At 36.6% G+C, this 12,474-nt stretch overlaps 1 protein-coding gene across 3 annotated transcripts in view; it reads left to right on the top strand.

Annotated features, from left to right (window-relative positions):
• Nucleotides 1–1,885: 1,885 nt before the first annotated feature.
• Nucleotides 1,886–12,474, top strand: part of vwa5b2 (von Willebrand factor A domain containing 5B2) — a 34,225-nt gene continuing 23,636 nt past the window's right edge. For all 3 annotated transcript variants that reach the window (XM_067452642.1, XM_067452644.1, XM_067452641.1), the window contains exons 1-4: nt 1,886–2,083; nt 6,189–6,331; nt 7,127–7,333; nt 9,296–9,521. In XM_067452642.1, the coding sequence (XP_067308743.1) occupies nt 6,193–6,331; nt 7,127–7,333; nt 9,296–9,521 (572 nt within the window). In that variant the 5' untranslated portion in view covers nt 1,886–2,083; nt 6,189–6,192. The remainder of the gene's footprint in view (nt 2,084–6,188; nt 6,332–7,126; nt 7,334–9,295; nt 9,522–12,474) is intronic.

Raw genomic sequence — 12,474 nt, 5'->3', positions numbered from 1 at the left:
GGTTTGAAAGCCAGTAGGCCTAAACGTTGAGTTGAGAACGCGGTTGATTTAAATTGAAATGGTGTTACTGTTTAATGTTCGTGTGAAAGATTTTTTTTGAAAGGTAAATTTAAGTTTAATAGTAGTAATGACTTTATAAGAATATATCACAAGTTTGACTGTAGGGGGCCCTAAAGTCTAAATTACAAAAAAAATAAATGAAATAAAAATAAATTTGTGGAATAACACACACACACACACACACACACACACACACACACACACACACACACACACACACACACACACACACATATATATATATATATATATATATATATATATATATATATATATATATATATATATATATATATATATATACTTTTTTAGATGGTAAGTTTTTTTAAATGTTTTTTTTTAAAGTACCTTCTGTTTACCAAGGCTGCATCATTTATTTTATCCAAAATACAGAAAAAATTATATATTGTGAAATTTATTTTAAAATGCAGCGCATTCCCGTGGTCAAAGCTGAATCTTCAGCATCATTCCTCCAGTCTTCAGTGTCACATGCTCCTTCAGAAATCATTCTAATATGATGATTTGAAAATGTAAACAATTTAAAAAAATTTACTGTGTGTGCGTGCGTGTGTGTGTGTTAAACTGAAAATGTTATTTTCGACATGTTTTGTCGTCACGTCTGAACTGTCAGATGTTTAATTTTATTGAAACAATACAAATTGATTTTTATTAGGTTTTATATTGTTAAAGCATTAATAATTGTAGTAGTTCGCCTCTTTTCTAAGCTCATACACTGTAAAATAAAATAAAAATCAGGTCTACAATTGAACATTTTCTAGTGACTGATCACATCTAAATTTTTCAGTTGCCCACATTGAATTTCTGTGAATTGATGCAATTTAATTCACAGAAATTCAATTTGGCCACCTATTTAGACATGATCACTAGAAAATGTTCAATTGGAGACCAGATATATATATATATATATATATATATATATATATATATATATATATATATATATATATATATATATATATATATATATATATATATATATATATATATATATATATATATATATATATATATATATATATATATATACAAGTGCGGCCTAGAATGCAATAGAACTGTCCATGGTGCTGAACACACAAACTAACGTTAGGTTATTTTAAATGATTAATATAATATTCTGGTTTTGGATGTCTCGTGCCTGGTCTTATTGTGAGAGTCATTTCCAGTCATTATGATGGCAATATTTTAACATGACTACTTACAGATTTAAGTTTTTATTTTCTTTTGTTATTTCTTTTTTAAGAGTTGTCTCCCTCTGGTGGGGAGTTCAAAACCAAAGCAAAGCAATTTCACTTTATAGAGCCTGATCAGTAAAAAAGGGTCAACTCAAAGTGTATTAATCAAATATAGCAGCAATATAGCATGCAGCAGTAATTGCTGATGCAACGAAATATGTCTGTTCAAAGATGCAGGAAAAGAAGAAACGAAGTAAACAAGCAATACATAAATACAGCCATTTTAAAGGGAGGGCTATTTGTAGACACTCTGAGATAGATGGTCGATGTTGAAAAAATTCGAATATAGGCTAGTATTTAGTAGGCCTAAAAAATATTCATTTTAAGTTATGAGCAGCTGTTTGAAGTGTAATTTTGTGAATTTAGACTTTTTGTTGGTACCTTGCTGTTACAATGCCCTGAAAAAAAATAGCCTAGGCCTATATGAAAGTGTGATCTCATTTTCTCTGATACGCTGATACTAAAAAGTTTGGAGTGTCACCCTAAAGAGAGGCCCGCAATGTAGAGCCTGCAAGCAGAACTGTTCATTTCACAAGAAGACGCAGAAGCTCGGAATAAACTGACACCTGTAAATCATAAAGACGCAGCGACCTGTGAGATGCATAGTCCTCGTTTCCCTGCGCGTGCGTGAACACGAGCCGTAGTGAAGTGTGCTCGCGCTCGAGTCCCTCCGCCCAGCCCAGAGCGTGATGGAGAGATGGAGAGAGACCTGTAACACGTCACCGTCCGAATCACAGCGAACCGGGCAAAAGCTGGGAGCAGCTCATCAAGTAAGTGAAAACTCGACGAGTACGTAAAGTGCATAATTTTATCATTTTCCAAACATAGCTACCAATACAGTTCAGTTGATGTAATTTGTATTGTTCGTTATTAATCATTGTGAAATTAACGCGCTAAATAATAAGCATGTCTACATATAATAGTTGATGCATTTGTGTGAACTTTACTTTATTCGTCAGAATTACAAATGAATTGAAATGTTTTTCCCAGCTTCATTTTTTTAGTTACCGATTTGATTCTCAGCAATTTGATAAAGGCGAAACATTCTGAATGATTCAATCACCGATTCCCTCAGATGATACAAAAGCTTGCAAATCCGTTAGCTATACCTCTTCTAATATATATATATATATATATATATATATATATATATATATATATATATATATATATATATATATATATATATATATATATATATATATACACACAAATTGTACTTAAGTACTATTTACGTAATCTTTCCTTATATTTCAATTTTTTTATTACAGATTTGGACATTTTGTGTATGTATGTACTGTATATGTTCAGTGTGGCTCAGATATTAAAATGAGGGCTGTCAGTCGATTAAAAAAATAAATAAATTACACATTTTTTCTGTAATTAATTGTGATTAATTGCACCTAACATTAAAGTTTTTAGGAAGTTTTTCTAAATTAATATTTTTACATTGTAACAATTTTACATTTAATCTCCAAATGAATTTAGAAACAACATAAAGACAGTAGCCCATATTTTAAGTATTTGTTTAATGGCATCTTTTTTTCTTTTTTAAAGAAGACAGTATCGGTATAATTGATGATACTAATAATGCTAATGATGTCTTTTTCTTCTTCTTAATTTTAGCCATTAATTATAGGAATTCAGCATTACCATATTGAAAGCTATACATTTTAACATTTATTAGGCTTTAAAAAATATAGCAAACAATCTTAAAACAATCTTCACATAAACCCATTATAATAAATGTCACATTTACCTGCCCTTCAGTATAGCATGGCTGGACTTTTTCTATTGGCCCAGTCAGGGAGTGCGTTTCCCAAAACCATAGTTGCTAACTAAGTTAGCTAACTAAGTTAGCAACTTTGTTGGTTGCAATGCAATTTCCCATTGCCAACTAACTAAGTTGCTAACAGGTTAGCAACTATGGTTTTGGGAAACGCACCCCAGACCTGTTCAGATTTTTATTTGCCCTGTCAAAATGCACAAAAAGTTATTGTTTTCATTGTTTTTGACCTATGTGACCTTGTAAGATTTCCAGGTTGGTTTAACAGGATATACTGTATTTATCCTGTTATCAGTCTTCACTGCATAAATTATCAATTAAATATAGCTTCATTCTTATTAAAGTTACAAATGTTATTCAGTCAAGAGCAGTGAGTGATTTTCTCTGTTTCTCTTGTTCTTTGACTATCCTTAATGACAGACAGCAGCAGGTTTATTAGGCTGCTGTCACTTTAAGACCAGCCACACATGATGTGGATCTGACACACATTTTACACACAACTCTTTACCCTTTATCGCGTTAAATATTTTTAACATGTTAAACTATATAAAAAATACATTAAAAAAAAGATCACATGCATTAATGTGTTAATTCTGAAAGCCCTAATTAAAACTATTTTAAAATATGTGAATATCTCCTTACAGAGAAAGAACTGCTCTGGATTTAAACTGTCAAGTGGAACTTTGTTTCTATTGTGTAGCTAGAAAAGGTCGTGCAACTAAAATATTAGAGCATTGCATAGTAAGAAAAGACAATCACTACAAAACTTCCCAGTTCTCAAAATCAAATCTTCTCACCTCCATTTGCTCTCTTGCCTTCGCTTTTGCATCTACCTGTGGTTTACTCAGCAATGCATCTCGCATTTTAAAGGGTTAGTTCACCCAAAAATGAAATTGATGTCATTAATGACTCACCCTAATGTCGTTCCACACCCGTAAGACCTCCGTTCATCTTCGGAACACAGTTTAAGATATTTTATATTTAGTCCGAGAGTGTATCCAAGTGTATACACACTATACAGTCCATGTCCAGAAAGGTAAGGTTTGTGTTCAATCCTCAAGATTCAAATGGTTGTGAATCAGTGTATTGATTCATGATTCGGATCGCGTGCCAAACTGCTGAAATCACTTGACACTGGCGATCCGAATCATTGATCGATTCACTGATTCATAACCGTTTGAATCTTTATTTAGGGATTGAACACAAACAAGGAAGAGAAGACAATGCTGAATAAAGTCGTAGTTTTTGTCATTTTTGGACCAAAATGTATTTTCGATGCTTCAAGAGATTCTAATGAACCAACTGATGTCACATATGGACTACTTCGAGGATGTTTTTATTACCTTTCTGGACATGGACAGTATAGTGTGCATACACTTGCATATGCTCTCAGACTAAATATAATATATCTTAAACTGTGTTCTGAAGATGAATGGAGGTCTTACGGGTGTGGAACGACATTAGGGTGAGTCATTAAAGACCTCAATTTCATTTTTGGGTGAACTAACCCTTTAAGGTTCTCTACGTATTTTTCATTGTTGTGGCACTGTCCATGTGCTATATTTAAGACACTGTAAATCACCATTTAAAGAACTAACGATGTTGGCCATAATACAAAGTATTTAGTTGCAAGACATTAAAGTCAGCAAGTCAAAAGTGTTAATAAGTGCAATTTACTGTGGCAAACACACACTAGTGTGATGATTGCATTCGTGTGCGCTTGACATTTAATCAAGGCACAGTAAATCTCGGTAAGTGGACCGGTGTCCAGGTGGCAGGTGTTTTCAAGGAGCAAACACTACTGCATCCCCGCTTACTAGCGCTTCATGTGGATTCTACATCCTCAATATTTATTTTATTTAGATTGATCATCGGGCAGAAAGTGATAATAGTAATTAGACCGGTTTCGACATCTGCTAGGGTTTAGGTGTCACCAGGGGAATGATTTAGAAAGATTTCAAATGTGATCCTCTGTCTCCTCATTCACCAAACTCCATCCAAACATTAGCATCTATACCACTGCAGAGACTGCAGGCTGTTGACTCGAGCATTACGCTTGATGCTGGATTTTGTATGCATGTGCTGGAGCACTATTGACCAATCTGTTAATGTTTGACACGTACATTCCCACTGTGACAGGATGAGAGCCGTCCGGTTGCCAGGCAGCACGTGAGGTGGACACATCCAGTAATGTGAAGGAGCGGTTGTGTCTGCTCTTAAAATGTTTCATGGTTGCCGAAGCAAATAATCCAATGGAAATTTGCTGCTACTGCCTCTGATGTGTTGTCTAAGATTTGGTTTAGAAAGTTTATGATCCGTCCCTTTTGTACCAGCTCATCACATCTGCTGTATTTGAAATGTAAACTGTTATTTTTATGTGTTATTTTACAACACAATTACATTCATACTGAATACTTTTAGTTTGTTTGGTTTTTTCAAATAAATAATTCGATTTTTTTTTTAGATAAATTAAATATATATATATATATATATATATATATATATATATATATATATATTTAATTCTGTTTTCATTATCATTTGAAAGTTTTAGTAACTTTGTTTTTGCCATTTTTATCAGTTTTTAGTTTCTTAAAATGTTTATACATTTTAATTAAGTTTAAGTTTTATTTATTGTAATTCTTCACCCTGTACTACACTATAGTGAAAAATGTTTAGATGTTATATTTTAGGCTAGGAAGTTATACTTCCTAATTATATTTTAGATAGTTGTCTTGGCAACTATTTAAAATATAATTATTTTATGTTTTTAATATTTATTTTATTTCAAGAAATGAAAATGTAAAATGTATCTGTTATCTGTTAAGTTTAAAAACCCAAATAGATAATGGAAAACACCAAATATTTTAATAAATTCTTCATAAAGAACATTGGGTCCTACTTTTATGGACTTTTCTTATAGCGTAGTTAGTAATGAAGTGGCTTCTGTAATACTGTCATGATTACCAAAGTCAACATTTTAATTAAATGAAGCGTATTAATAATCATGTTTAATATTCTTAAGGGATCTTGTTGCTGAAATCCACTTAACAAGCATAATTAACTTATGCTGATGATGTTCTCTTGAGGAAAATGCCAGGATTGAAAAACCGTACCACATGGGCACCGCTTTTGCTGAAGACATCCCACATCACTTCCTGTGCCAACGGCTGCTCTCTGGGCATCACAGCTCATCTGACATATGTGAATACTGACGCTGAACCTGTGGAGGGTAAGAGATCATGCACACAGACACACTCAGGAAAAAAATGTGCAAAACTTTTAGGGGTACAACAGCATGTCACTGGGGCAGGACCGTTAAAGGGCCATACTTGCACCTTATTTAGTTCATAGCAGTACATTAAGGGAACTTTATGGCACTTTTTAGGGGTTTATAAGGTACAAGTTTGTCCTTCTAAGCCAGGGTACGGCCCCAGTGAAAATCTGTTGTACTCCCTAAAGATACAATCTTTGCACAGTTTTTCTCACACTGTAGAACAATGCAGACGCACTTAAAGGAACACTCCGCTTTTGTGGAAAATATGCAAATTTTCCAACTCCACTAGAGTGAAACAGGTGAGTTTTACCGTTTTCGAATCCATTTAGCCAATCTCCAGATCTGGCTGTACCACTTTTAGCATAGCTTAGCATAGATCATTGAATCTGATTGGACCGTTAGCATCTCGCTTAAATACATTTTTTAAATGGTTTTCCTATTAAAAACTTCAGTCTGACGAAAAATGCAAAGTTGCGATTTTCTATGGCCAATTTGGCTAGTAACTATACTCGTATTCCTGAGTAATAATTAAGGAACTTTGCTGCCGTACCATGGGTGCAGCGGCGCAATGATATTACGCAGCGCCTGAAAATAGTCCCCAGCATGCTACCTGTGCTAGCAGGGGACTACTCATGTTCTAGGGCTGTTTAAAAATGAGCCTATTTTCAAAAAAAAGTGGAGTGTTCCTTTATTATGCAAAAGGTAAGAAAAAAAGACTTAAACAAAACAATGTCTTTTTCACCTGCTCAGGTGTGTTTGTGTATCCTCTGGGGGAGAAGGAGGTGGTGGTGGGTTTTGAGGCGGTGGTGTCCGGCAGGCTGGTCAGTGTGGAGCTCGAGAGCCGGGCAGACTGCTGTTTGGACTGCTACCCAGGATCGGCGCTGCACACCCAGTGTGGTCACAGCAAGGAGTGGGGATGCTGTGGAGGAACAGGTCTGGAGATGCAGTGCTCCAACGGTGAGCATTTTAAGGCCAGTTCACATCAAGGACGATAAAAATAAATTAGTTACAGTTATCGGTTATAGATAAGTTAAGGTTTAAACAGGCCTTTAACCCACACAAGGAAGCCGCAAGCTATTAAAGGTGTACTATGGAACTTTCCGTCCACTGGAGGGCGCATATTCAAAACAAATGCATAGTTTGATGACGCAAAGTTTGAGCGCAGCATCTTGGGACATGTGGTCTTCACCTCACAGCCGGTGGAAAATAGGACCGAGTGTTGTGGAGCTGAGCACGGCTGCTGGAGCGATTGTTACACAAACACACGGCTCGCGAACACTGGGACTTTTATTATGACGGGACGGGACACATTCGCCGGGCACCCGCACTGATCGGCACTGATCCGCTCTTCCGGTTATGATTATGAGGTAATGCAGCTCAGTTTATCATATTAGATACATTTAACTGTGTTGAAAATAATGTTATGACGTTACTCCGTGCGTTCACTTGTTCACACTGCTAAAAGTAAAGCATTCATGCCAAATAAAACCTGAAACCGAGGGTAGCGCAGATATGACGCAATTGACAGGCGACTTCCTCAAACGCTATGCTGAAATGTCCCGGTCCTTAGTAAAAATAGCAATTTTCTCACAATTTACAAATAGTTGAAAACATTTGGGATACTGTAGGTACTCAACTAAACAAAATATATAACACTGGCCTAATGGTTTTTGGATATTTTACTGCAAAAATACTACATAGTGCACCTTTAACATGACATTAATTTTTAATATTGACAAACTGTGTCATTAGCATTCCAACTTCAACATTGGACCACTGTTGACACTGTGACAGTAATTTCTTCATAAGGGTCAAGAGTGTAAAATCAAATGGTAGTTTTTGACATTTCAAATAGAGAAATGAGGCATCAGCTAAAGTTGCCAAATGTCTTTTTTCAAATGAGGCCACGAATATGCATATATTCCGCTTCATGAAGCAGATTAAAAGGTTAACAGTTCTATTTACTTGTTAAAGGGGTGCGGGTGGGGGTTGGGAAGAAAGTGCCATGGAAAAACACTGGTATTTTTAGGCGAGGAAGAATTTTGTACTTACATGTGCACTTCAGCTGATACAATCACTACTTTTACTTTCCATCATGGAATCTGTAAGCTTACACACACATGCAAACACACACACACGTTGGGTTTCCATGTTTTATGGGGACTTTCTATAGACATAAGGATTTTTATACTTTACAAACTGTATATTCTATCCCCTAACCCTAAACCTACCCCAAAACACAACCAAAAACTCCCCACAAGATCAAAGACTTCTGGTATTATCGTCCTTATTGGGACATTTTGTCCCCCTAATGTAGAGTCCGTCCCCCCCACCACCACCACCACACACACACACACACACACACTCACTCACTCACACACACACACACACACACACACACACACACACACACACACACACACGATGTTTACATTAACATATTGGTCCATTTCATTACAAAAAAGGTTACTGAAAGGTTATCTAAGCGAATAAGCTAAGAGAAGCATGACCAGACATGCCATTGCCACTGATCTTTATTGCTGTTCTCTTGAAACACTGATCTCAGATAAAAAAGCAGCATTTTCTTTCTATTGTCACAGTTCTCAGGCACACACTACAGAAGTGTATTTGGTGTTCTCATAAATCTTGCGTTCTCTCTTATGTGGAGTCTAAAGTGTGCGGGCAGCATTCATTATTCCTTAGAGCTCTGTTGGCTCTGTGCCTGCATTTGGATGGTTCTTATATCAATACAAAGATATTTCAATTTGGGTTTCTACATTTCTGAACAGTCTTTCTGTAAAAAAATCTAAATTTTGAACATTGTTATTTTGTGAAACATGTTAGATTAAATACTGATATTCCAGCAATTGTTTTATTTTCCAGGTCTTTGAGAGATTGTTGCACCCATTTTCATTTCAGGTCATCTGTTGCTGGATGAGGACCTGGAGAGGAGCACTTTTATCGTGAGCACAGGACAGATTGGACCGCTAGAAATTGTGTCTGTTGTCATCAGTACCACCCTTGAACTTCCTACACTTGAAAATGGTGCAATCCGGCTGATATATCCCACAGTGCTCACACCTATAGTCATAGCACGGATCCAACTGGGCAAAAGTGAAAATGGGGGGAAATCGGAGGAGAGCAGGTAAAGTTAACCTCTTTAATTCTTCTTTATTGTTATCACGGTAGTCCTAAAAAGTATAGCCACACTTAAAGGGATAGTTCCCCCAAATATGGAAATTCTATCATCATTTACTCACACTCATGTCGTTTCAAATCTGTAAGACTTTTGTTCATCTTTTGAACACAAATGATGATATTTTTAATGAAATCTGAGAGATTTCTGTTCCTCTATTGACAGCCTACACAACTACCACTTAGACACATCAAAGAGTTCACAAAGAAATCATAAAACGAATCCATAAGAATTGAGCGGTTTAGTAAAAAAAATTCTGAAGACACAATCACTTTTTATAATGAAAAGATTTAATTTAGGCTTTTATTCACATGAAAGTCTTACAGGTATGGAATGACATGAGGGTAAGTTAAAAGGATAGTGTTTATCTGCTTACCCCCAGGGCATCCAAGATGTAGGTGTGTTTGTTTCTTCAGTTGAACACAAATGAAGATTTTTATTTCCAACCGTTGCACTGTGCCAGTCTGCATGTCAATGGGGTGTAATTCTAGCCTAGAAATCTACACGTCCCCTAGCGACAGCAAATCTAATCTGCTGCGAGTGTCTTCTAGCCACTCGATAGACTTCTGAGCTGTAAAAACCAAACTCTGATCAGGCCAATCACATCGTGTATAGAGTCGGTGGGCGGGGCTTAACATAATGACGGCAGAGTTGTGGCTGCGTTCTACTAGTAAACGCAGACACTGGCGAACGGCGACTCTAGAAGACTTGCAGTTAAGCTTTTCTCTGAGAAAAGAACAAAGAACGGCACTGAAGTCATTCTTAAAAAGGGAAGATGTGTTCGGAGTTTTGCCGAACGGATACGGCGAATGTTTAATCTATCAACTAGCTCCGCTTCACGTTGCTCTGGTTGGTTGTAGCGATATCCAATTGCGTGCAGAGGGAGTTTGAAAGACAACCATTTATCCCGCCCCTCGGATTGAGCCCTGTCTATGGTAAGTTTCCAGACCAAACATCTTGATGTAGGTCTGGCTTGTCAGGCTAGTGTACAAAAAAAACATGCACAATTTATTTGAGGTAAAAATTATATTATTGCTGTTCAATTTCTTACACAAACCGATTGTTTTGTGTCTTAAAGCTACACTGTGTAACTATGTTGCCCCTCCATCTTGAAAGTACATTAGCCAAAGAGGGACATATCAGTAAATTCAAGCTTTGCCTTTCACGTTTTAACACTCAATGGCACCGTGTCGAATGTGAAGAGGAGGATTGCCATGTTAATCTTGGACTAAATCGGCCACCGTAGGAGTTAAAACGAAATCAGAATTGAGAGGAACAGAAACTATTATTCACGGGATGGTCATATACCTTTTCACCGCTAGATGGGGGAAAATATCACACAGTGTAGCTTTAAGACAACAATGTGTCATCAAGAGCCGCAGGGTTTAATTTGAAGTTGTTTGTGCATGTTTTTTTTTTTACTCTCGTAGAATTAGTCAGAATAGAATAGACTGACAGACTACAATGGTTGGAGTTAAAAATATTCATTTGTGTTCTACTGAAGAAACAAACACACCTACATCTTGGATGCCCTGGGGTAAGCAGATAAACATCACATTAGGCAAGGCAAGGCAAGGCAAGGCAAGGCAAGTTTATTTATATAGCACATTTCATACACAATGGCAATTCAAAGTGCTTTACATAGAAAGGAAATAGGGCTAAAAAATGCATAAGAAAAAGAATACAATGTAAAGAGAAGTAAAAGTAATAAAATTATGATAACCAAAGAAAAGAACAGGTAAACTAAAACAGTTATAAAAAATTATTTAAAAAATGATGCATAGATAAGGTGCAATCAGTCGGAGGTACAGTGGCACAGTGCTCATTCAGTAAATGCACAGCTGAACAGATGTGTTTTGAGTCTGGATTTGAATGTGGCTACTGTTGGAGCACATCTGATCTGTTCAGGAAGCCGGTTCCAACTACGGCTGGCGTAATAGCTAAAGGCATACTCTCCTTGCTTTGAGTGAACTCTTGGTATTTCTAACTGACTTGATCCTGCTGATCTAAGTGATCTGTTGGGTTTGTATTTAATCAGCATATCTGCGATGTATTGAGGTCCTAGGTCATTGAGTGATTTATAAACAAGTAATAGTACTTTAAAATCGATCCTAGATGTAACTGGAAGCCAGTGTAAAGACCTGAGGACTGGTGTGATATGGTCATATTTTCTGGTTCTGCTCAGAATCCTGGCAGCAGCATTCTGTATGAGCTGCAGCTGTCTAATGGTCTTTTTGGGAAGGCCAGTGAGAAGTCCATTACAATAGTCCACCCTACTGGTGATGAAAGCGTGAACCAGTTTCTCTAAGTCTTGCCTGGAGACAAAACATCTAATCCTTGCAATATTTTTCAGATGATAGTATGCTGATTTAGTTATTGCTTTGACATGACTACTGAAACTCAGGTCTGACTCCAAAATTACACCAAGATTCCTGACTTGATTTTTTGTTATCAGACCTTTAGCCTCAAGATATGCGTTCACCTTGAGAATTTCATCTTTGTTTCCAAATGTAATGATTTCAGTTTTGTCTTTGTTTAACTGAAGATAGTTTTGGCACATCCAGTCGTTAACTTCATCAATGCATTTGCACAGGGAGTCAATGGGGCTGTAGTCATTAGGTGACAGTGCTAAGTAGAGCTGGGTGTCATCAGCATAGCTGTGGTAAGCAATATTGTTCTTTTTCATTATTTGGCTCAGTGGCAGCATATACAGGTTAAACAGGAGAGGTGCTACAATTGACCCTTGTGGGACTCCGCATGTCATGGACGTCCACTCAGACTTATGGTCTCCTATACTCACATAATAACCTCTCCCTTCTAAGTATGACCTGAACCATTTGAGGACCATTCCAGAAAGCCCAACCCAGTTTTCCAGCCTGTCTAGAAGTATGTTGTGGTCAAC

The sequence above is a fragment of the Pseudorasbora parva genome, chromosome 9 (assembly GCF_024679245.1).
Source record: "Pseudorasbora parva isolate DD20220531a chromosome 9, ASM2467924v1, whole genome shotgun sequence".
Lineage (NCBI taxonomy): Eukaryota > Metazoa > Chordata > Actinopteri > Cypriniformes > Gobionidae > Pseudorasbora > Pseudorasbora parva.
The sequence above is the reverse complement of the archived record's forward strand: the minus strand, read 5'-3'. Positions and strand labels throughout refer to the sequence as shown.